This window comes from Ciona intestinalis, chromosome 11, assembly GCF_000224145.3.
Source record: "Ciona intestinalis chromosome 11, KH, whole genome shotgun sequence".
In the NCBI taxonomy this organism is placed as follows: Eukaryota; Metazoa; Chordata; class Ascidiacea; order Phlebobranchia; family Cionidae; genus Ciona; species Ciona intestinalis.
Genome location: NC_020176.2, coordinates 3,215,342 through 3,239,582, shown reverse-complemented (window position 1 = coordinate 3,239,582; position 24,241 = coordinate 3,215,342). Strand labels below are relative to the sequence as shown.

Sequence of the window (24,241 nt, the reverse complement as noted above, 5' to 3'; positions counted from 1 at the left end):
CGCCGCCCTGCACTTTATATGCAAATCAAGGGTGCAATTGAGTCTTTCATTTTTGGAGGACTCTCGTGTTCGTAAACTCGTAAACCCCTTCGGTATTTTATTTGTGGATATTTCATGTTATATTTTGTTACAAGAACGGCTACAAGACCTTTAATTTCAAATTAGAGAAGGCAAAATGCAATTTCTCCACACTGGGCTCAAAATCTCGATAAAGGTCAAAGTCAGCCATATCTTGTTACAGTTTCTACGCTTATCTTCCGCAAGAAACACTATTCCAATTGTCCTGCGATTAAAAGCAGGGGAGAATTTTTGTTCGTCGTTATTTCGTTTTCGGAGAAAGCTAAAAACCGCCGTTGACTTAAAAGGGCGTCCCAATGCCCAAACATGCTTTTTGTTTTTATCTTGTTTTGGCTGTTGTCGTTATCTACGTAGAATCAAAAGTTTAATCAAAAGCCAACACAGAAGCTATGTCTGGTGCTGGTTTATACAATAACTTGTTTGCGTGGAGTGAAAAGAAACATGTTTTTCGGCACATACGAGTATAGACACCGTCTGTGTTCTTTATGGACCGTGTAGTTACCACAGACGGAATTTGCTCAGACGTAGTTTGGATGTCGTAAAACATTGGACTTAAGTGCTTTTGCCGGCGCCGGTTACCAATAACATATATAGAAACTAGATCGTCTGTCAACACGACAGTTTTATTTCAAAGATGTATGAAACCAAATTTGAATGACACGGTTAGGTTATAAAATAGTTTATACCCGCCGAGTACGTTAGTGTGTTTGTGTAAAGGGGTCGCGACATTAAGACCCCCTACTAGCCGCGCCTTAACGCCCCGGCGAGCAGGGACAAGGGATTGGTGGAAGTTCACGTCCGAAGTGCAAGTTTGGCTCGTTAATCAAACTTGTCGTCGCACTTTACTCCCATGCGCTCGGTCGAACATGGATTATCACACTGGCGTTTTCCCAGCATGTAAAGGATCCAACCCGCACCTCGTGTCCAGTCTCCGGCGTGTTTATGCTTGTTCGAGCGTTTTAAAGATTTTCTTTCCGACACTTTCGTTTTATCCGCGCGAAGCCATATCTTTGAGTGATATAGTAGTGTGGGGTAAGATGGGACACAGTTCCATTCTATTTTCTCGACCCATTTAGTATAGTAAACAAAGAACGTTTCAGTAAAACCGTATCCTTACGACCCCCAAGACCGTTGTTAAATGCTTGAAACATGATCAGGATATTTGGATGTTATGTGCTAAAAGTGTCCAATCTTTTTTTCTATCTTGCGTTATAGTAAAACATGTATTCTGTGGAACTACGTTGTTTGTTTTCCTCAACCGGTGACGTTTTATAGTTTCCCCCAAATTACCAAGAGATTAAATGGAGTATTCATTCATCAATGTACAGGCGCCCAAGTGGATTTTCTCCTAACTTATAGAATTCAACAAGGCAAAAGCAGACCCTATTCATCAAATTTAAAACCTCGGTTATTTTACTTCGTTTATATTCGTTAGGCAAATCCCTTTCACCCGTCGATAAGCTCTGTTAACAGATTCAATCAACACTTTCGTTAGAAAAGGGGGACGCCACGTCAAAGGCTTAAAACGAAATTTGCTAAAGAATTATAAACATGGTGTAAACTCTTCGCGGGTTATATGACGGGAATTAAACAAATAAACCAGCAGACGAAACGACGACTAGTTTACCTTTTTTGTAAAGTTTTTTTAAAATCCAAATTGTTTCCAAGACGAAGCGTACGGTCAGTAGGTCACTAACGGATGCAGTACGTTACGTATTACGCAGTTCTGCAATAACTAAACTTTTCTCTTGTAAAATCGTTGATCAACACCACGTTTGAAGTTCGAATTATTGCCACGGTCTTAGCCTTCGTTTTAAGATAAAATTGATCAAACGGTTTGAAATTGATCTTATTTATTATCCGAACCGCTAGCATATGTGTCGCGCCATGAAACTGCCTGGATTATTGATAATTGTTGCTTTTAAATGCTCTGCATGACGTATCATCCAGATATTGCGGTAGCGAGATTATTCTGGATTAAACCGGTTGAGGTCTGACCATTTTTAAAGGTGGATTCCATCGGTGTCTTGGGATTCGGGATTACATAATCATGCCTTTACGTTTTTCAGACACTTGGAGCACAACCAACTGACCGAATATCCTCGGCCTGTAACCGGCCTCACTAAGCTACGAGAGCTGTAAGTAAAATATACGGTTGTACATTTCGATAATTGTTGTGGTTGCTGGTATGAAGCCGCAACCATGTTACTTCGTGCCCGCAGTCTAATTATAGAAGCAGTTGTAATATGTTGACATGCACACGTGATTTTGACAACCCATTAGTAACCGCCAAGCTGATATAATACGAGTTAGGTGTGTGCCATGGAGCACTCTTCAACCGCAGTTGCTTGGCTCCAAATCCCGGAGTTGTATATAGTAGGGTGGGAGAACATGGGACATCTTTTTATTTTATTTTCCCGTCCCATTTGGTAGTAAACAACGAGCACTCAAGAATTATAAAATCCCCTACAGAACGTTGTTAAATGGTTAAAACAGGGTCAGGATATTTGGATATTATGTTGTAAATGTGTCCTATCTTCCCCCACCCTAATATGTATGTATTTCAATCCAATAGAGACTACAATACAGACTTGTTTTAAGCACTTTTGGCATTTAAAATGACACATGTTCTAATTAAGGTTACGTTCTACGTAATGTTTAATGCTTCGTTTTTAGGAAACTTAACGACAACAAGATTCAAAGACTACCAGACCGTGCATTCTCAAAACAAACCAACTTAGAGATTTTGTAAGTTTTTCATTATTTCGAATATTTATATTTTTTTCTCAATTTGTAATATCGGTATGTACTTTTTCATATTTATTCAGCCTGTTTTTAGCCTGTATACATACCTTGTGTGACAACTCGTTTTGAAACACCAACTTATGCAATGTTCAAGTGTAAACGGACAGCAGTGTTTAAGTGCGTCGGGTAAATGGAAAGCATGTTTTACGACATCGCGTGTTCTTGACGCGCGTGTTAAACTATGTGACTATTTACCGAAAGAAAAATTTTAAATTTGAATTTCGGTTGCGGACTGCCTTTGTTTAGACTTAGAGCAGTTTTGCTCAGCTAAGTCAATTTAAACTCTATTTGTATCGACATACGAGTCTCGATCTACAGAGGACTGATATGACGGTGGTCGATGATACATAGTTTGATATGGCGGTTTCTTGTAATCTCTGCTTACTAGATACACCTAGGTTTGCGTAATCGGGTTTCAGTCGGATTTTTCCATTCGCGACTTATTGTATCGAGCATGTAAGTGACATACCTTGATGGGAAACAATAAAACATCACAATTTCGGCTGCAGCTGCGAAGCCTGTCGCGACTCGACATTTTGTAATACGTTCTGACTTGGCGCCGTGCTCAGATCCTTTACGGATTAATAAAAATGTTCGTTCTGCTTTATACGGATGATATAGAACTGTCGTTTGGGTTTCGACAGTACATATTTATTTTGTAAATCTGTTTAATTCTGTCGATCAAGATTTAGCCTTTCGTCTTTCCGCAGAATGTTCCACAACAATCCGCTCAAGTCTGTTGGAAGATGGACCTTCACCAATCTACGCAATCTGGAACTACTGTAAGTAGATAGGCTTAAACGATGAGGTTTTAGATAATGCCAGTTGTACGTCAAAAAGCTAGGGTGTTAAAAATCGCGGTTATGATCTTATAATCCCCTTTTCCGAACGTTTCAAGTTGAGATCTGTGTACATAACTATAGTTTAAACTGTGAGCTATACTTAGTTTTCGTGGAAGACACGATTAAAAAGCTCGCAGGTTAACTGTGGGTGATCCGTGGCATTGAACACACGGTGTGTAAATTTCGATACCGAGATACGTCAACTTTCTCAGGGTGCTGCCACGTTTCAACTTTGGAAAACCCAGCCGGGACAAGATAAAAACCGATTTTCGCTCACATTGTGGCGCGACTGCGGCGCTTCAAGTTCAACTTTCTAGTTTGGGTGTCAATTTTGCACCCGGCCATACATCCGGTCACGTACATACTGTAAAAGGGCATACATTGAAAACGTGTCTGTTTCTAGTTGCGCTTGATTTTATCATCGCTTGCCTGTCAACTTTAGATGCTTGTAATTAGCATTGCTTAAATATATCGGGTGTTACAACTTTGCTAGGATCTCACATACCAATCAAAATCGTGTTCGGAGATTTCGACTTTCGTGACAGGTTTCACGTGTGCATTAAATATACTCGATACAATGTTGCATCGCTTTTCTGTGAACTTACACATAGCAAGTTCTTAATGGTAGTTGTAATAAATCCTTAAAATGTCCTCTTTTGCAGAGAAATAGTCGGTGTCGAAGAACAAGAACATTTTCCTGATCTGTCTGGTTGCAACAAACTAAGAGAACTGTAAGTATTCAAGTGCTTATGTATTAATATTACTGCAATTTAAGATGCTTATTCGGACAATGTGTATTCTGTATGAGCGAGGTTTTACGCCAAGACAGCTCAATTACTGCCATTTGGGACAAAGTTGACTTAATACCCCTAATATATAGTATTGAACGTAAAATCTTTGTTAAACTAAACGTTGTACTTACATTCAGCTTTGTGGTCGGGGGACGCTTCACTCAAATACCTGACACACTGTGCGGGAAAAAGTCGGTCCTGCAGCGCCTCATAGTGGCCAATAATCGCTTACAAAACCTGGGCGGTATCAGCAACTGTAAAATGTTAGACGGACTTGACATTAGCGGCAATGCATTGAAGTCGTTGAACGAAAATGAAATGAGCAATCTAACGTTTCTTCGCACACTGTAAGCTCGTTTTGTGTTTTAAATAATTTACAATACTTTTATAGAGTCGCTGGGCTATATACGGTTATTATATTCTGTAAACATTATTTGTTTATAAGAGCAATAGGCGTTAAGACGTAAACTGGTCGCCTTTACTTTGCAGGCATCAAAAAGGTTACATATTACAAAGGTTACATATTATTTAAGTCATGTTGGTTTATATATGGCGATACGAGCATGTTTGGCAGTTTTGCATTTATATCGCCTATATTTTGCAGGGATTTAAGCGAAAACAAAATCTCCTCTCTAGCTGAGAACGTGTTCGGGCACAGCAAGCTCGTTAAACTGTAAGTTCACTTGTTGTACTTGAAGTGAAGCACCGTAAACAAGACCTGCTTGAAATTGTAACAGTTTTGTACTTGAAACACACGGCTTTGTAACCAAGCACCGCGACAGCACTCGGGTTACTAATTAGCAAAACCAAGCCCTTAAGCCTTTCACGAAAAGCACAACCGTTAACTTGCTAGGGCGAACCTATAACTGTTTAAACAAAAAAATATTTTCCAAGCTTAACACATCAACTTAACAGGAACCTAGCGTACAACTCGTTTGCATACCTTCCAATACGTGGCCTCTCACAGCTGAGGAAATTAAACGTATCAGGAGTAAAGAACATGTTGTACTTGCCACCTATACAGTTCATGAACCATCTGAGCCAACTTGAGGCTGCCTACCCTTACCATTGTTGCCAGGTATCGAATGAGGTAAATAACTTAATTAAGGACACTGATTTAATCTTTCAATTTACTTATGAGTTGGTGCTCTATGTTGGGTGGGATAAGATTTTACCGTTCATGGGGTAAGATTGTACAGTCAATTATTTCGTCCCATTTAGTGGTAAACGAAAAAAACATTCAAGGAATCTATAACCGTAGCCTCACGATATCAAAAGATCGTCGTTGTTTGTTTAAAACACGATCAATGGTATTACACCTTTTTTATTCTTGAATATGGAACACTAATCGTAATAAAATATTTTCATGTTGCAGTGGGTACGTGCGCACGAGTACGAATGGGTTGGCCCGGACGATGAAATCATAAAACAGAGTTCACCGGCAATTTCGTGTCACCCCGAACCCAGCGCTCTTACACCATGCGATAACCTCCTACCGTCGGTAGTGGTTCGTGTGGTATTGTGGTTGGTCCTTGTGTTTTCCAGCGCCCTTAACATGACTGTGGTTCTTTCTTCCATCATTCGTAAATGTAGGAACGCATGTCGACAAGCTCATAGGCGGCAAAAGACACCGGAACCCGTTACCACCACATCAGTGACGCCCGAGCAACATGTTATGGATAAGTTCGTACAGTCGTACGATTCCACCGGTAGCGTAAGCGACACCTTTGAGCTTGCTTTGTGTCATTTAGCATTTGCGGATTTTGTCGCTGGCGTGTATATCGCTATCCTAGTTGCCTATGATGTGACAACAAGGGGTAACTTTGCGGAACATGGTGCATGGTGGCAGCAATCACTGATGTGCCGCACTGCAGGCTTCTTCCTGGTTATGGGTCTTCAATTGAGCTTCTTCACAGTGCTTATTGCTACCGTGGAGCGCTACTTGGCAACGATGTTCCCTCTAAAACCAGAGAAACATATCAGCAAGGCGGTGCTAGGTCTCACACTCAGTGCTGCATGGGTTATATCAATTGCAACTGCTATTGTCACTTTGGTCAGTGGCGAAGAAGGTTTTCCACTACAAGAGAGGTCACGAAGAGTGCTTCCGTTGTACAACGGTGCAACATGCCTTCCATGGTCCACGCATTTTAAATACGTTGCAGTATTGGTTGGCGGGCACGTTATCGCTTGCTTGGGTATTGTCATTCTTTGCGTACTGATGTACTGCGCAAGAAGGAAACAATCTTGGTTGTCAGCACAAAAGCATACGAGAAGACAGATATCGCTTACTGTCGCTTGTAACGTGACACTAATTCTCCCACTTGCTCTCATAGGTCTTCTTGCATCGGCAGTAACTACCTATCCTTCAGCGGCGGAACCTTGGGTTTTCTCCTCTGAGAGCGCTTACTCAAATCAGGAGCCGGCCAAGTTAAACGTGGATTTGTTACTTACGATGGTCATGCTGCTAATATCCTTACGGTTTGCCATCAACCCCCTGCTTTACATATCCTTCAGTGAGTCGTTTCGGCGCGACATGAGAGCAGCTGCCGGTTGGCTCTGCTGTACTATACGTCGAAACCGTTACCATGACTACGATACCGATGATGACATTGACGATGGTTTCACAGAGCCAACTGAGTTTGCATTTCACGATCCTAATGCTACACGACAACTAGAAGCTTCTCTTCCAGTGTTCAGACATGGGAAAATTGCACCCGATGTTATTCAAAGTAGCGGTTATGAGACCCACGTATTTGGGGAGGAATTTGCCAACGAACCGTTTTACAATATGCATTCGGATGGCGATTTACAACGCAAAATAACAGCCCGTCGACTTGAAACAACGAGACTCGTTCCAGTGATGTTACACGCACAAGCATATGATGAAGATAGGTTGTCACCTCAGCTGAATCACCATGAAGCAAAGTATTCTCAGTGTAACAGTCGAGACGAAAATATAACAATTTCGCAGATGTCACCGGAGCGCATAGCTGCGGAGGACAATAAGTTGAATTACGCAAGTGCGCAAGTCGCGAATAAAACTTACATCGCGCAAGGCGCAAGACCGAAATATAACACACGCTTGCCGCCTTTAATTTGGCGGAAATACTCCCCGGAAGACGCGGCCAATGTAGACGGAAAAAAGCTCTCGCAGTCGTGTGAGTCCTCAACCTCAAAGGATTCCGGGATTCAGTCGGAGCCAGATTTTGGTGTCGCCTATTCAAGCGGGTGCAGTAGTCTTGCACGTTCCAGTGCTTCCAGTCACGAAACCGGTGACAGTCTGGACAACACTGATACCACTTACGCGCGTGGTTTTCTTCAGGTAGTAGGCGAGAGAACATTACCACGCAACGAAGCAGCGCACACGGTTGATGCGGCGCATCTTAAATTGAATATAGCAGCGAACGATGTCAGGTTAGAGAAAGTTGATTTGTGTGAATTACCGAAAGTCGGTGAAACCGTTTTATGATGGGATTTTTCTGCGAAACTTGTTTTATTTGCGTGTGAAACCTTGTTGGCTTTACTGAATGTTTACCTCTACATACTGTTTTTTTTTCGTTTCTGCAAAGCTTCCCTTTAAACGGCGGTCGCTGTTCTTGCCTACATTTACTTACCTTGTTAATATACTTCCAAACATAAAGCCCATATACTGGTAAAAACGTAAAATGAAAAATCATACTCGTCCTTGTAAAGGTGTTCGCTGAACAACTGTTGTTTGGTTAAATTACTTGGTAACTAGTACAGTACCTCAGGTGTGGACAGCAAAATTTGGTTTTGTAAATTTTGCACGTTTTGTTTGTTCATTCTCTGTATGATGTTCATATATATATATACTGAAGTACAATGGCATGCTCATTTAACTGCCTTTCCATGTAGCACCCTGGGAGACGGCTACACGTTTTTGCTGGCAATTTTGATTTACCTCTAATTCCGAATACTCATCTATAACATTCAAATATGGTCAAACAAAATATGTTTTGCAAGAATGGGATGGCTGTTGTTTAACTACTTCTATTTGCAATAATAAAAACATCACTTTCTACAACTGAGTGTGCAGCTTGATTTTTTGTAGATAAATATAAATCTACCATATAAAAAATAGTTGTTTGGAAGATTGTAGTACTCTCCTTTGTTGTGTATGGGTCATATTAAGCCGATTTCATTTCCGTACAATAAGGCTTTAAATGCTGCACAGAACATGTGTTTACACACACACCACATCCGTGATGTCTAGATTTTTCCTGTGAGATATCACTAATACTCAACTGATAAAACAGGCACAAACAATGTGGTCACCTAAACACAGATCTTTAATTTGTATTCTTACTTTTACACTTTATGCTGAAGCATAGACCTTTAATATTGTCAAGCCATAGTGGAAAAGGTTAAACGTATGAACCAATCTATTGCTTCCTGTATTTCCTGAGAGATCAATCGTATAAAACTATACTTGAGAATTAAACAAAGCAGCTGTACAGCTTACAAACAGACACGAACCGATTGGTAAAAATGGTTAAGGAGTAGTGACGAACATAACCATGAATACAGTAAGTTATAGTTAAAAAGAGTTGGTACATATTAAATTAGATTTGGTTTAGATGCAAAACTAGTATATATTTATTAAACTTATATTTCACAGAAAAACTCAATATTTGGATTGTTTTGTTTATTCATGACGTCATGGATGCTAATGTCAGCAACTCTGTACAACTTTGAAATAATCAATTCTCTTACACCACTGTTGAAAATTATGTACAATTCTACCTACCAGGTAACAATATTGGTTTGGTTAGGTTAAAGTTTAGGTATAGCAATTAGCATCATTTGTTTATGTATGTCTTATGGTTTTATGGGTGTACTGTTGACTAAGACTAATTCTGTTTGGTGGGGTAAGTTCAGTTCTAACAAGGTTGTTCTATAGTACATCATGTATGATAGCTTTATAAGTACATGTTTCTGTCATGTTTTTGTTACTGTAATGGTTTTTACTGAGCATTCCATCATAAAAAAATAGTGTCTCATTCTTATATATAAGCGAAGTATTACAAAATGAGACCTGACTTATTTTTTCTTTATTTTACAGAATACCTATCATGTTTCAATGAGTAGCAACACATGGACATTGCTATTGTCAGTTACTGCATCCAGTATTTACATTGGAGCAATAATAGGTGGATTTGGAACAAACTATTTGTTAAATGTTCTAAGCAGACGCTCCACCATGCAGCTCACTCATATCATTCATATTATTGGTGTGCTTGTGATATCAGTTTGTGGTGGTTTCACTTGGTCGTTTGGGGCCATCTTTATTGGCCGTTTGATAACAGGAATCTCACTTGGAATTTCTTACAGTTAAGTTATAGTTTAAACTAACATTTTTGTGTTGATAGCCAATTCTATTTGTAAAATCGGTGAAATGATTTAACTTTAAATAATAAAATCCCGTATTAGAGGTGATAATTTATATACAGACTTTAAATTTTCTTATTTAAACTTGAGGTCGGTGTCTTATGTCATAACTTCTTCAATCCATAAGTTCCATCTTAAATCTTCAAGAAATAACTTTGTTTGTGACAGATCTTCCTACTATGGTAGTTGCAGAACTATCTTCCAGAGGTAGCCAGGGATTTTGGGAAAGTCTTGTTGGTGTAAGCGGATTATTTGGCCTGTTTGTTGCTGTTGTATTTGGGAACCCTAAGGTAATGTTGAAATAAAAGCAAATTATACCAACTGAGATACTAATCTCTGCAGGTAATGGGAAATATGGAATTGTGGCCTTACTTGGTAAGCCTGTCAATCATTCCTTCAATTATCTATCTCATAGTAAGTGTTTTGATTCCTAACACACCTTTTTATCTTGTGAGACAAGGCAAGCATGAAGAAGCAATTGAAACATTAGGCAAACTTCGCATATCCAACCAGGCGAGTTTCATTCTGCATTAATGTATAAAAAGTGTGCAACTTAATTATATGGTTTTGAAATGTTTACAGAGGTCATTGCCTTGACCCAAGTTTTAATAAAACTAGCGATGATACAAAAATTTTATAATCAGTCATTTACAAAGTAGCGTGTATGAAGGACATGGTGCACATAATGGGACATTGACATACCCAATGACTAAACTCTTGCGCCTAATTTACATAAAAAAATTCTTTGCTAATAAATGCAACACTTAGGTCAATGTAACCAAAGAAATGGAGGCAATAAAAGATGAAATGAAACAAGTTAAGGCTGTTACAATTGTAGAAATGGTTACAACGAAATCATACAGGTTATTTGCATGTGTGGGTTTTAAAATAAGATACGAATAGTGGATTATTTAATATTTTACCCTATTTACCATTTCTACACTAAAAAATGTAATTAATCTTAAAACTGATTGTTAGTGTCTGTAGTATGAATGTTTTTATACAGAAACCAGTTCATTGCTGTTGTTATGCTTTACCTAAATCTAGTGTTGGTTGGAATAGATGGAGTACTCATGTACTCCAACCTTATGTTTAAAGAAGCAGGCTTAACTACATCTCAAGCCAGTGTTGCAACAATAGGTGTGTTTGGTGCACAGTTGCTGGCAGGTGTCATAGGGGTGAGCAATACATGAGATAGTATTCTACCATTATTGAGCTGTTTAGCTGTTATTTTTACTGTGTTGCCCTGGATTAGTGGTTAAAATGCTTGCATTCATATCAATAGATACCGTATTTGATGCACGATGCAGCTACCATGTGGTTGTATGTGTATTTACTATTCAACCCAGTGATCACTAATAAGTTACATTTAACATGTAATGTGACAGCACAACAAAAATTGCCTTTAGTCCACACTGGTGCAGAAATACGGAGGACGCAAAATGTTGATTGTTTCAAATATTGTCATTATAATTTCACTCACTGTGTGCACAATCAGCAGAGGAGTTCCTCACTCAAAACATAGTGCTGCTGTATTTGTGGCTGTTGGTGCTATAGGACTCTTTCTAATAGTGTAAGTGTAAAGTGAATTTTTTTTTTTGAAGAAGTATACCCAACTTGTGTTTTTGTTTAAAACTAGGTGGTCAGCTGGTACTAATCCATCTATATTTGCTCTGCTGGCAGCAATCACAACAGAACCGACTAGGCCAACAGCTTTTGGATATGCAGCTCTTTTGTTTTGGGTATCTGACTGCTCAGTGGGTGTCGGATTCCCATTTTTACAAGTAAGCTTTTCTCGTTAATTTTGTTTCTTATCAACCTGCATGCCTCCAACACTGAGGCCTGAGGGTAAGGTTCACCGTGGGCTTATTACATAACTAAATATTGTGTAAGTATATTATATATTAATTCCACTATTTTTGTTGTTTTCTAGAAATATGTAGAGGCTTACTCTTTGACTCCCTGGTTAGCTTGCTCAGTTGTCTTTCTGTTCTTTTCCATCTTTTTTATACCAGAAACAAAAAACAAATCTGTGAAGGAAATTCAGGCTAAATTTGGCAGATCTGCTGACGAAGAAAATAAACCACTTTTAAATAAATGATGCCTCAGTGTGATTTAAATGGTATGTATAATACATAACTGTAACCATCATAAATTAAATTAGAAGGTGGCATTTAGTCGCAAAAACCATGCTGTGTTTTCCTTACATTTATGAATTTCACACTTACTGTCTTGTTAACTCTCTTTTATATATCCACCTAGAATAATAGCAGGTAATGAATGCTGTCTGGCAATTTTGTGTGCACAAGTCTTAAGGTGACGGTTCATGCAATGCAACTTGGTGGTCCAGGGTTCAACACTATTGTAGTAGCAATAATAAAACTAAGAGCATGAAGTCTATAGATGTAATAACTATATCTTCATTCTTTGAGAAAAGTTACTTAGTCGGCAAACAGAAAGCAGAACCAGTCATTGCTAGGTTTGATTGATGTTTAAGTGTGTATTGCCACAATAATATACAGAAGATCATCACAACATTAAGGTGTTGTTTTTAATACAATGATCAAAGTGCAACAATTAACAAAAGAAAGTGACTAACATAAAAGTTTAAAACCATTTATATTATTATTCTGTCAAGCAAAGAAAAGAATTAATGTAAAATTAAAAATCCAGCAGACAGATTCAGAACACAGATATGTCACAGCATTAGTCAGTTTGTACATTTAACCACAGCAACAATGTACCAACGCTATTACACAGACTGACAAACTTAATTATAATTTGTGTAAAGCCACAATTAAAACAGCATATGGTGTCAGATAATTTCAAAGAGCCATCTTAAAACTGTCAATACCCATCTCAAGACTGCCTTTTAGGAAGTCAATGAACAAATGAGAAAATATGAGTTGGAAAATAAATCTAACTATCTTTAATGATTGATAAAATTATATTGTATTACCACAAAAGAGAGGGGTATTCCAGTATTTTAATGTTCTATATAACCTAAAAATAAACCAGTTTAAATAAAGGAAGATATCTTATGTTTTAATAAAGAAAAATATCTTATTCTTGTGCTCAATCCAAAAACCGAACACTCATTTTGGTGTCAATCTCTGTTCGAGCCATTACCTGTTAAAATATATTGGTTCGTAAGAATCCGTAAGTAATATAATATAGGAATTGTTTGTGGGCCATTAGTCTGTAGCAATATTTTCAAGTAAGTATTAAGCAGGACTGAACTCTGGTGGAACCCATGGCATGTCAGTAGTTGCAAGACATATTTAACCTAAATGGAATAAATTTAATTGCAGGTAAGTAATAAGCTGTCTAATTAGAATTAAGGGCCCTTTATAATTTAACAGCATAACCTAAATCAATAGGCTTACAGTTTTAAACTCCTCAAAGCTGATATGACGGTCATTGTTTGTGTCTGACTCTAACAAAGTTCGTTCAGCAATGTGTGAAAGTTGGTCTTGATTTATATTTGCTCCAACCAGTAACTTGAGAATCTAATTTGAAAAAATGTCATTTATAGCTACATAACATTTAAAGGAATGTCAAATTGTATAGCAGCTAATTTTAACCAACTATTTACATTCTAATCAGTTTTTTTAAAGATGGATTCCTTTAATTAAGCTACATTATATTATGTTAAACGCTCTACATACCTGCAGCAACTCTTTCTTTGATATCATTCCATCACTATCATAATCGTACAACGAGAATACAACTGAATAAAAGCATTTGTAAAACTTAACCAAACCAAAAACTTACAAATGTTACAATACTAGTACAACTCTAATTTTAAAGACAACAATTGTTTTAACAGAGTATAGTATACAGGTTAATCTATATGGGCAAGCTTCAAAAATAAAGCCAGAGTTGGGCCATTGCCCCAAACCTACACGCTATAGTTTAAAACAATACAAAAGTTGTACATTTTAACTTATTTGTTCTACTGTTTGGTGAATCTTCTGCTGTTTTTGCACTGCTTGGCCGAAAGTTTGCAAGAGTTCTCATAAACTGTCGAAAGTTGACATGCTCTTCCCTGCATTTAAATAAATAAAATTAAAATACATACACCACTGCTTTAACATTAGGTTAGTAGATTTTTCCTGCATATTTTTAATTTGGGTAACGTGGGAATGCAAGCACATTGTGGAAGTATGATGATTGTTTATAGCCTTAAGTAGTATTCTAGCAAAACCTAAAAATGTTTTCAAAACTTTACTTCAGTTATAAAGTTTTATAAAATGACAGTTTTATAGTGTTGTAGGGTAAGTATGTTATTTAGCCAGCCAATAGCTTAGTAATTAAAATACAATGGCAGAAGAAACTTTTTATATACCACATAACATACCCTCCGTTAAAGAAAGCATCAACTATTCTATCCGCAAGAGGATTAATTGCAAGTTCTGGTATTCTCATAAAATCATCACGACTGCAAACATATAAGATATTATCAATTCTAGTGTTAAAAACATATTTTGAAAGCACTGTTTTACATATAAATACCCAATACTGCATATTACATATTTAAATACAAACTCAAATGATGTAGATGAAATTTAAACATGTTCTGAACATATTTAAATATAAATAACTTACGTTAGAAAACCATTTTGTTCTTTATCAAGGCAAGTAAAGCGACTGAATAGACGAATGATTTGATTTGATTGAACTGCAAAATAATCAAGTTTAACTATAGTTTAAACCCCATTTTAAGCTTTATAATTACAGCTTGTATTAACAACGACTTACACCCTGTTTCTTGTTGAATTGCTTCAATTTCTTCTTCTCTTAAATGCAAAGATGCTTTAGACCCCATACCTGTTATTAATTTGAGTGTCTAGGAATTAAATTCTAGTGGAACAAAGAGATATCATGGAATTAACCTTTCTTTGCAAAATGTAAAAACATAAAATCTGCGTCATTCTGACATGACAGAACTACGTTTAGTGTTGCCATGAGTATTTTAATAGACAATAGATAACAACACAGCTCTACATTTGCTCACACAATAACAAAATCGTAATGTTCTTGAGGTAAATAGAAACTTTTTGTTACTATAAAAGTTAAATAAAGTCGTAGAAACACAAATGGCTCCTACAGTATTTCTATGGCTCCGGTCGCAACTAAATTGATTTTCGAATACTAAAATGAAACAAAAATGGCGGACTGTTAACCTTACTTGTCTCTGTATAAACGTTGGGAAAACGTGTGATTTCGGACTGTACATTTACATTGTGCGCTGGGAGGTTCGTGCGCTGGTGTAATTATTTACGTTAATGTACAGCAGCTGATGTAACTACAGGTTACTAGGCTTATCCACGATGCCGTCAAATGACACTGATAAAAGGTTTGAGTCGGTTTTAAGAGACCATCGATTTCGTTCAATCAAACAGAAGCAAAAGAAAGTTCAAATTGATGGAAGGTTCCAATCCATGTTCACGGACAAAAGATTTAAAGTGAGTATAGCCCTGTCTAATGAATAGGTTTGCTGGTTGGGCTACTGTGATGTTAATATGTGCAATGTAAATTATGTAATTTTGTTTGTTGTTTAGTTACAATACGAAACTGACAAAAGGGGTAAGCCAATCCACCAAGCCTCGTCTGAGAATTTAAAGAAATATTATCGACTTTCATATGAAGAGAAAAAGAGATTGAAAGCAGAAAGAGCACGAAAGCTGAACTGTAAGTTGAATGTTTTAATAAAAAATTCTTATTTTTAACATTTGTTTAAAAATGTCAATTGGAATTAGGGATGTGCCAATTTACAAAAGATTCGGGTTCGTACGAACCCCAATAAACAGAAACACTATTCGCACGAACCCGAATAGATTCGCGTGTGACGTCAGCAACAAAGTGTGACGTTAGCAACTTCACGGTCTCTTGCGTCACGTATGTTGTTGAGCTACTAAGAGTTGGCACTTTTGTTCACTTAATGCAGAGCGCTAACTTGTTCATAAACGTAAACTCACTCGTATACCTAATTCAACTCGTTCGTAATAAACTAGGTCAAAGCGTTTGATCACGCGTCCACCGCATGTCATGTTTATCAGGCGCGTGTAACGTCGAGGTTACTTTAGGTCACTTACGCGTCAACGTGATACACAAGTAAACTGCATTAGCTGATAAATATAATGTTTGTTTAATGGAGGGGAGGTAAAATTTATTTGAAAACAATTACAAATTAACCAATTAATTAATTACAAGTTCACTAATAACTAATTAATAATAATTAAGCAGGTAGTTTGATTTTTATCCGCTATATCAGATTTTTAGGTTTTATTTAGTCAAGTTATTTAGGTGCATTAAAATCTCGGTAATCGGCAACTGTAATTTACAAAATATCGGTGTCGGTTTGAATATTGGTCGGGCTCTATTCAACGTGTTGCAATAATTAAAACGCACAATCAAAGGGAGATTATTAAAGCATCATTAAAGCGTAGTTAAAACAAAGTAGACTCCCGGTTTCTTTCTCACATTCCATTTTTTCCACCGTTAAAACAATAACCTTGCATCGTCTTCTGCGCATATATACCACATATTGCTTACGTCACACACGTGTTACGTCATAGACGGCATTATTCGCCGGGGAATTCCACGTGCTGTGGTGCAATCACGAAAGCAACCTGTTGTGTCGACGAGTTGAGCATCGATATATACTGATATATTTTATGACGTGCGTAATAAATATTCGCACACGAATCTTGCGCAATATTCGGGTTCGCGCGAATATCAAAACTGTGCTGTTATTCGGCGAATCTATTCGGGTTCGGGTTCGCCTTGGCACATCCCTAATTGGAATGCAATTTTGTCACTTTCTGTGTTAAAACAACTATTATTGTCGTGCCATGTGAAGATAAATAAGTTACATTCTTTTATTTATTAATTATATATCCCAGGTTTAAACTCATCACAGAGTGAAACCACAGAAACTACCAAGGTTGACGAAACAGAAAATGAAAGTAAGGAAGAAAAAGCAGAGGATAGGTTAGTTGGATAGTGATCTGTGCTCTTTTGCACTTAAAACATAGCCTATATATATATATATATATCTTTAAAACACTTTTCACAGGCAAAGCAATGATAACCGGTTTAACTACCAATAAGTATTGTACAATAAATTTGACAAATATCCTTAGGCCAAAAGTTGTACCTTTTAAAAAAGAAAATTCTAGTGTTTTGAAAAATTCTATTTTTTAAATATTTTTTAATTTAAGTTTTAGCAGCGAGTATGAGTCGTCAGATGAAGACGAAGAAGATCCTGATCTTGCTCGTGGAGAGGGAGGAGTGGAGACGAGCTCTGACGAGGAAGAAGATGAGTTTTATGAAGATCAAACCAACATCCAGGATCAGCATTGGGGAGAAATGGATGCGGATGCAGATAGGAGCACAGATATCAGCTCAAGACTTGCTCTCTGCAATATGGACTGGGATCGAATCAGGTAAGAGTCATTCAGTGTTATGTTTAATGAAAAATATTTTGCAACTTCATAAGATTGAATCTGTTATTTATATAAAGTTTATTATTGAATAAGAGACATGTGTCAACAGGGCAACAGACCTCTTTGTATTGTTTGATTCATTTAAACCGGTAAACGGAAAAATCAAGTCGGTTTCAATTTACCCGTCCGAGTATGGCCTTCAAAGATTAGCGGAAGAGGTTCAAAGAGGACCTGCCGAACTACGAAAAGATGACTCTGATGAAGACACTGAAGACAAAGATGTGAAGATTTTAAACAATAAAGAGGGAAGCAAGTTCCAGGCTGAAAAACTGAGACAGTATCAAATTAATCGGCTTAAGTATTATTATGCTGTGATTGAATGCGACAGTAAAGAAACAGCAGATGCTCTTTATCAGGTAGGCATGTATTTTGCTTTTTGTTCTTATAAAATAGTTTGTTTTGAGTTTGATTGTATATGGGTGAGGTTCAATAGCGGGGCATACAGGGACCCAGGATTTAAGCCAGAGGTGGCACTATCTGTTAGGGGTTAATGGCTGGGAGCGAGGGTTCGGGAAAACCAGAGCAATTAATCCTGGCTGTTTTTTTGTATTACGACAATCGTCCAGCTATATTAGCACTGGTGCAGAGCACGAATTCAATACAGTTAAATATAAAGTTATAGCACGTCTATATGACAGGATTGCGATGGTCTTGAATATGAAACAAGTTCAACCAAGTTAGATCTTCGGTTTATACCAGATGAAACAACTTTTGATGAACACCCACCTAAAGACATGGCAAACTCACTTCCAGACAAGGAGCTCTTTAAACCATCTGAGTTTATTACCAAAGCACTCAACCAAGCGAAGGTAAGACAAAATCTCATTTGAACACATTTGTTTAAATATTTAAAAAGTCTGTGAATGAAGACACAAAGTTTAATATCAATACAAACGAATAAAGCGAATTTTTCTGCATGAATGTGATATAGTATTAATATATGGTAACAATATATATAAAATATTATATATTGTTATGTTACATTATATATTGTTACATTATATATTGTTATTATATATTGTTATGTTATATTGTTATGTTAACAATATATATAAAATATTGTTATGTTACATTTTTAGCAAAATACATTGCAATTTAATGAAATTTATAATAAGTTTGCTGCATGCTAGTATGGCCTAAACAAACACTTTTTCTCCAAGGTTGATTTAACATGGGATGAAACTGACCACAGAAGACTTGCAGTCACCATGAGAAGATTTAACGAAGATGAAATTGCGGACATGGATGTGAAGGACTTTCTAGCATCATCTAGTGGTTCAGATGAAGAGGAAAATGAAACAAAACCAAAACATTTTGGTAATATTGCAACGTGTTCCTAAGTTTTGTATAACTTTTGGGGGATGGTGTTCTAATTTATCCTACAATAAGCAGTTATTGGAGTTATTTTAAGTCATAGCTTAATTGGATACTATGTCTGTGAAACAGAGTAACTTTCACTTAGAATGACTGAACAGTCGGACTAATTTTCATACAGGGCTATATATCTTATAATTGCTGTGATAAGATATAACAGTTTGCATACATATTTTGGTGAACTTTTTGTTATCTAGCCAAAGTTCCCGTTATAATTTTTTTGTTTCTAAATAGTCTCTTGTGGACACTTAAGTAGCAATGAGAGCAAGAAGCTTCTTGTATAAATATATATACAATAATACAGTTAAAATTAGATATATTGCGTTGTCCAAACCAGGTATATCATCAAGAACAACAGATGAGGATCAGATAATGAGATACCGGAGTTTGCTCCTTGATAACGATGATGCGGATGACAAGAAAGATGACGTTGATATGGAAGTTACTTGGGAACCAGATTTACTTTCGAAACCAGATGTAAGTGGAGATTTATATCCATAATTATATATTCAGTTAATTTTTTAGTTGTTTTTTTAGCTTAGCATAAAAAGATTTTAATAATATTTTACAAAAGGTGGAAGAAGAAGGTAGTGAAAATGAAGAGAAAGAGAATGAAGATAAAGAGTCTGAGGAGGACTCTGTTGATGCGGAAGAGCCATCTTTGAAGAGTAAAAAGAAGAAGTTTGGTAAAAAGCGTGATCAGGAAGAGACAGAAGATGATCGGAAGAGGAAAGCAGAGCTTGAGATGTTGATGTTGGATGAAGAGGACTTAAAGAAACATTTTAACATGGATGAGATTGAGAAACAGGAGCAGAGGTCGAAAAAATCCAAGAAGAGGCATCAGAATGATGACCAAAAAGAAGATAACTTTAAAATCGATGTAGATGACAGAAGGTAATTTTTTTAATTTATAATGAACACTGAACAGTAGACAACCCTAAAGAAAGCAATTAAATATAGTTTAACTGTAATTGCTTTTTTTAATAATGAATCTCTTGTAAATTTATATACTTACAAGTACTTGTGCTAGTTCAAATTTTTAATGGTTCAACCTGTAACTGTTCTAAATATTGCAGGTTTTCAGCACTGTATACAACACCTGCATTCGCTCTTGACCCAAATAATCCTTCATTTCGTAAAACAAAAGCCATGAAAGAATTACTCAATGAGCGCCAGACCAGAGTCCAAAAGAAAAATGAAGAGGAGCATTTCACATCTAAGGAGATTCCTACATCTGAAGAGACTGTGTTAAAATCTACAGACTCTTCTATTCCTAGTCTAGTTAATGCGATAAAAGCGAAAACCAAGAGTCGGTTTGCAAAGAAGAAAACAATAGGTTTATTAAATAAGAAGAAAAACTGATGTTGATTTAATAGCAAATTTTAATTTAACATCTACAAAGAAAATGTGTATTATTGAAAGTAAAATTTGTCATTGGATCAGCTAGCTGACACGGTGCATTTATTTTTTATACTACTTTTAACATGCTTTAACAGTTGCACCAATGAAGCAGGTGTAACTCCTTGAATTCTCGAAGCAGCTGCAATATTTCCAGGTCTAGCTTTTGCAAGTTTTTCCCGAATTTCCAATTTAAGGCCTGGCATATTAACATAGTCTATATGGTCAGGTATTATTAGTCTTTCCTCCCTTTTAACCATTTCAATGTTCTTTTGCTCCACTGGCAAAAGAGCAGAGTAGACAGCGGATGAGAGAAGTCTGTTCCTTAGCCACGTATTCTCCATAATCGCCCGTGTTTCGGGAAACATAGATAGAACAACATCCACTTCTCTAGGCCCCCGTACGTCCGCTAAAAAATGAAAAGCGTTTGTGCTATGCGATAAATTGACTGGCTTCCCCCCAGTTAGCTCAAGCCATTTGTTCTTTGGTTTTTTCACCGATTTTAAAACATCCACAGCTTCAGTCAAAAGATTAACTCGTTTTTTGGTGTTATTCATTCGTTTTTCACTGACACATCCACCTTCAATGAAACCCTTTTCCGTCAAGCGCTCATCCGCTGTGTCTGGTCTCAATGTCATTCTGAATTCGGTTCTGCTGGTAAACATCCTGTATGGCTCGTTGGTGCCCATTGTTGTCAAATCGTCAAGCAGTACACCAATATAGCCCTCACTTCTTGTCACAATAAATGGGGAGAGTTTCTTTGCTTTTCTGGCAGCATTAACACCGGCAATTAATCCCTGGGCTGCTGCCTCTTCATAACCAGTAGTTCCATTAATCTGGCCAGCAAAATACAGCCCTTTCACTTTATAAGTTTCCAAAGTAGTTGAAACCTGACGAGGATCCATGTAGTCGTATTCCACTCCATATCCTGGACGAGTTATTTCTGCATTTTCAAGACCCTGGATCATTCTTACAGCTTCAGTTTGGTTTTCCTCAGGCATTGTGCAACTAAAACCCTGTTTTACATAACTATGTAAGTATTTGCATAATATAACCTTATTTTTCTCCTTGGTTATAGATAAGTCCAGAACATATCTTAAAATATGAAAAAAAATTAAAGCGTACTAAATTAAAAAAAAAAACTATATCGTCTTGATTTCCTATACAATGTTGAGTGTTAAACCAACTTTTGGGGAACTATACCTGTAGATATATAACGTTTGAAGTGAGGCCTTCTGGTTCTAACCAGCACATGTGAGATTTTTCTTTGAACTTTAAAACTTTAGATTCAATTGATGGACAATAACGTGGTCCATTCACTTCTTCTATAACATGTTTGTTCATATGAAGCGTATCTAAAATTAACAACATATACATACTGAATTATCTCATGTTAACAATAAGATTAAACTAATGGAAGATAGCAGCTACACTTTTTAATTGATACTGATTTTTAAGTAGGTTTTATCTATAGCATGTTATAATAAGTAAAATTTATAGTGTTTTGATCCTACCTAAAATACATTTCTCCAGTTCAGGTTTGGTGTGCGTAGTATAACACGTCAACTGTTGGTCAGGATCAATCCAAACCTTCTCATTTTCAAATGAAAATGGATGAGGTGGCATGTCCCCACCATAAGCCACCATACCGGAGAAACTAAAATGGAAAAGAAATAGTTTAACGTATAAAAACAGGCGAGTGTATATTTTATGTGCATTCAAAATAATGTAGAGATATTTCTTGTGTATGTGTGATAGTTGAATGAACCTATTACGACCATTAAAGTGCATTGCTGAAACACAGTCAAGCCAAAAGTAACAGCACCATTGAACTTGATATTCTTTGGTTACCATGACCACTTTAACCGTATGTGGTAACTCGTAAGCATGAGCTGCATCAAATAGAACACTTACGTTATAAAGACTGTTCTTGCCCTGCTACTCTAGGATAAATCAGTTAAATTTGTTCATTAATACAACTGTGTAAAAGTAAATGTAATCTCGGTTAAACTAAACTTATCTTACTTAACACTGTCTTTCGCTATCCTTGGTGGGGTACCAGTTTTTAGTCTTCCCATTTCGAACCCCAGATTTTCAATGGTCCGAGCCAAGCCTACAGCAGGAGCATCTCCAATTCGACCGGCACCTTTTACAATCATCCCAATGTTAATCTGTCCACGAAGGAAAGTGCCAGCAGTTAGTACGACTCCTTTAGCATGAAGCATGGTGCCATCGGATAGGATAACACCATTACATCTGGAATACATGACTGAAAGTTATTTATTTATCCTCGCATAGCGGGGCTACGATAGTTGTTAAAAAACAGGTGTTTAAGAAACACATGAAATATTTATTATATTTCAAAACCATAAAAAAACAATTGATATTTTAACAAATGTTGACAAACATGGTAACTCATTAGGCGAGAATAGGGTGTATGAAACAGTTTAACCGTGTTGTAACGACTGTTGTTGCCCTGCCTTGCGAGATTAATCATGTGTCTTTAATTTGTTCATAATAACATATTTAACACTGGTACAAACCTGCATTTTGTTTCAGGAGTTGCTTCAACTACATCAGTGGTAACCAAATCTTCAACAGAACCTTCCATTACATCCAAGTTTATTGTATTGTGGATCTCTGTCTGCATGTTTTCCCTATCATATAAAAACATGAATTCATTTGGCTTGTCGTCATGGCACGGTGGCCTCTAGCTTAGAGGTTGTGGATTCAAGGCTCGACAATGCTACCATTGTGGGTGTATGAGTGCCAAAACACCCAATGACAGTTGCTCCAATCCAACCCGTTGGTCCTTTATGCTCTTTAAGATACTAAATTCAGGCCTCTGTTTTTCATTACCCCAACACCCAGAATAAAAACAAGTAGTCCATGTGTATACTACTTACTACTAACCTGTATAAATTTCTATCTATTTGAGCCCTTGGTCCCCAAACAGCAGGTCCTTTTTTTCGGTTAAGCATTCTATATTGAATACCAGAGATATCACATATTCTTCCACATATGCCATCAAGAGCATCAATCTCTCGAATAAGATGACCCTTCCCTATCCCACCAAAAGATGGGTTACATGACATTTCACCTGTAAAAAATAAGATGAAATCATGTTGTTTTACATATGCTATGTGTTTTAATGACTCATTTTGCTGATATCTTTTTTCTATTCGTTTTTAAATACTATAATCTTCAATATCGTTTTTGAATAAAAAAAGCACACATGTTATGTTAACTGCCATTCTCCCATCATTTGCTAAATAAGACATATGATATACATGCAACTACTCATTACGTTTAGTGTTACCTATTGTTGAGAGTTTATGGGTTAGCAGGAGGGTCCTTGCCCCAACTCTGGCAGATGCAGATGCTGCTTCACACCCCGCATGTCCCCCACCTACTATTATTACATCGTAGGAGTTAGCATGAGATTCTACACTGCTGTGTACTAAGCTATGACGCATAGTGTGTGGGTGGTAGCTTCTATATATCTTGTGAACATTTGTCAATCTTGCTTTGCACCAGAATTTCTGCATTCTTCAATAAAGAACGTGATTAGAATGGTATAGGTTGTATGAAAAGTTTTGAAAAATATAAATAGTACATGAAAGAATGTTATATTTGCCCAAACAACTTTAGAAATGTTAGAAACTAGCTTATATCTTTTTCTAGCTCACTTTGATGTTTGTATATGCTACAGCAACAATCTAATATATGCACAACAATACAGTTTGAATAAAAAAGTTTATTAAAGTCTATCTACTTATTCATAACGTTTTTTGTTCAACTCTACAGTGGCGTATTATAACTAAGTGTTTATTGTTTGTCGTACACATTCGTATAACCGGTAATATGAAATAACACATACATACCTTCAAAATTATTTGGAAGCAGAACTGTCAAAATTTTGGAAAAATCTCGTCACGTGACTTTATCTCTCGACTTTGGGGAAGCACCAAAATAAATCCAGATTATATGACGCAATAATATTCCCCTAATTATTGGCGAAATGGTATTTCCC

General features: G+C 36.8%; 5 protein-coding genes across 8 annotated transcripts in view; 3 read left to right on the top strand and 2 right to left on the bottom strand.

Annotated features, from left to right (window-relative positions):
* The window catches only part of LOC100181392 (leucine-rich repeat-containing G-protein coupled receptor 5), a 29,555-nt gene extending 20,697 nt beyond the window's left edge, over nt 1–8,858 (top strand). For both annotated transcript variants that reach the window (XM_026836657.1, XM_002123245.5), the window contains 7 exons: nt 2,755–2,826; nt 3,594–3,665; nt 4,388–4,456; nt 4,654–4,863; nt 5,121–5,189; nt 5,432–5,606; nt 5,892–8,858. In XM_026836657.1, coding sequence (XP_026692458.1) covers nt 2,755–2,826; nt 3,594–3,665; nt 4,388–4,456; nt 4,654–4,863; nt 5,121–5,189; nt 5,432–5,606; nt 5,892–7,985 — 2,761 coding nt within the window. In that variant the 3' untranslated portion in view covers nt 7,986–8,858. The remainder of the gene's footprint in view (nt 1–2,754; nt 2,827–3,593; nt 3,666–4,387; nt 4,457–4,653; nt 4,864–5,120; nt 5,190–5,431; nt 5,607–5,891) is intronic.
* LOC100183756 (solute carrier family 2, facilitated glucose transporter member 3-like) lies at nt 7,848–12,334 on the top strand. Of its 2 annotated transcripts, none has more exons than XM_026836672.1 (11): nt 7,848–7,930; nt 9,156–9,287; nt 9,600–9,867; nt 10,094–10,215; nt 10,268–10,438; nt 10,694–10,788; nt 10,932–11,103; nt 11,335–11,498; nt 11,565–11,709; nt 11,859–12,047; nt 12,188–12,334. In XM_026836672.1, exons 2-10 carry the CDS (start codon nt 9,189–9,191, stop codon nt 12,024–12,026), a joined length of 1,404 nt encoding a protein of 467 aa, XP_026692473.1. In that variant the 5' UTR covers nt 7,848–7,930; nt 9,156–9,188; the 3' UTR covers nt 12,027–12,047; nt 12,188–12,334. The 2 variants fall into 2 exon arrangements, with proteins under 2 accessions (XP_026692473.1, XP_002123208.2); XM_002123172.5 differs by lacking the exon at nt 7,848–7,930 and adding an exon at nt 8,872–9,063.
* A 70-nt stretch (nt 12,335–12,404) lies between these two features.
* On the bottom strand, nt 12,405–14,837 carry LOC100178190 (calcineurin B homologous protein 1-like). The gene is made up of 7 exons (XM_002128660.5): nt 14,687–14,837; nt 14,534–14,606; nt 14,286–14,366; nt 13,864–13,973; nt 13,594–13,655; nt 13,312–13,434; nt 12,405–13,054 (listed from the first exon to the last, which is right to left on the bottom strand). Exons 1-7 carry the CDS (start codon nt 14,751–14,753, stop codon nt 13,001–13,003), a joined length of 570 nt encoding a protein of 189 aa, XP_002128696.1. The 5' UTR covers nt 14,754–14,837; the 3' UTR covers nt 12,405–13,000.
* A 308-nt stretch (nt 14,838–15,145) lies between these two features.
* Nucleotides 15,146–20,338, top strand: LOC100180561 (ESF1 homolog). Of its 2 annotated transcripts, none has more exons than XM_009861939.3 (10): nt 15,146–15,393; nt 15,490–15,619; nt 16,834–16,921; nt 17,158–17,376; nt 17,486–17,792; nt 18,075–18,245; nt 18,597–18,753; nt 19,148–19,287; nt 19,385–19,704; nt 19,887–20,338. In XM_009861939.3, exons 1-10 carry the CDS (start codon nt 15,259–15,261, stop codon nt 20,170–20,172), a joined length of 1,953 nt encoding a protein of 650 aa, XP_009860241.1. In that variant the 5' UTR covers nt 15,146–15,258; the 3' UTR covers nt 20,173–20,338. The 2 variants fall into 2 exon arrangements, with proteins under 2 accessions (XP_009860241.1, XP_002128849.2); XM_002128813.5 differs by having other exon boundaries at nt 17,152–17,376.
* LOC100186114 (protein MTO1 homolog, mitochondrial-like) lies at nt 20,125–24,235 on the bottom strand. The gene is made up of 8 exons (XM_002123091.5): nt 24,093–24,235; nt 23,528–23,757; nt 23,122–23,308; nt 22,752–22,865; nt 22,234–22,464; nt 21,723–21,865; nt 21,412–21,563; nt 20,125–21,224 (listed from the first exon to the last, which is right to left on the bottom strand). The coding sequence occupies exons 2-8, from the start codon at nt 23,754–23,756 to the stop codon at nt 20,250–20,252; spliced, it is 2,031 nt and encodes a 676-aa protein (XP_002123127.2). The 5' UTR covers nt 23,757; nt 24,093–24,235; the 3' UTR covers nt 20,125–20,249.
* Nucleotides 24,236–24,241: the final 6 nt, after the last annotated feature.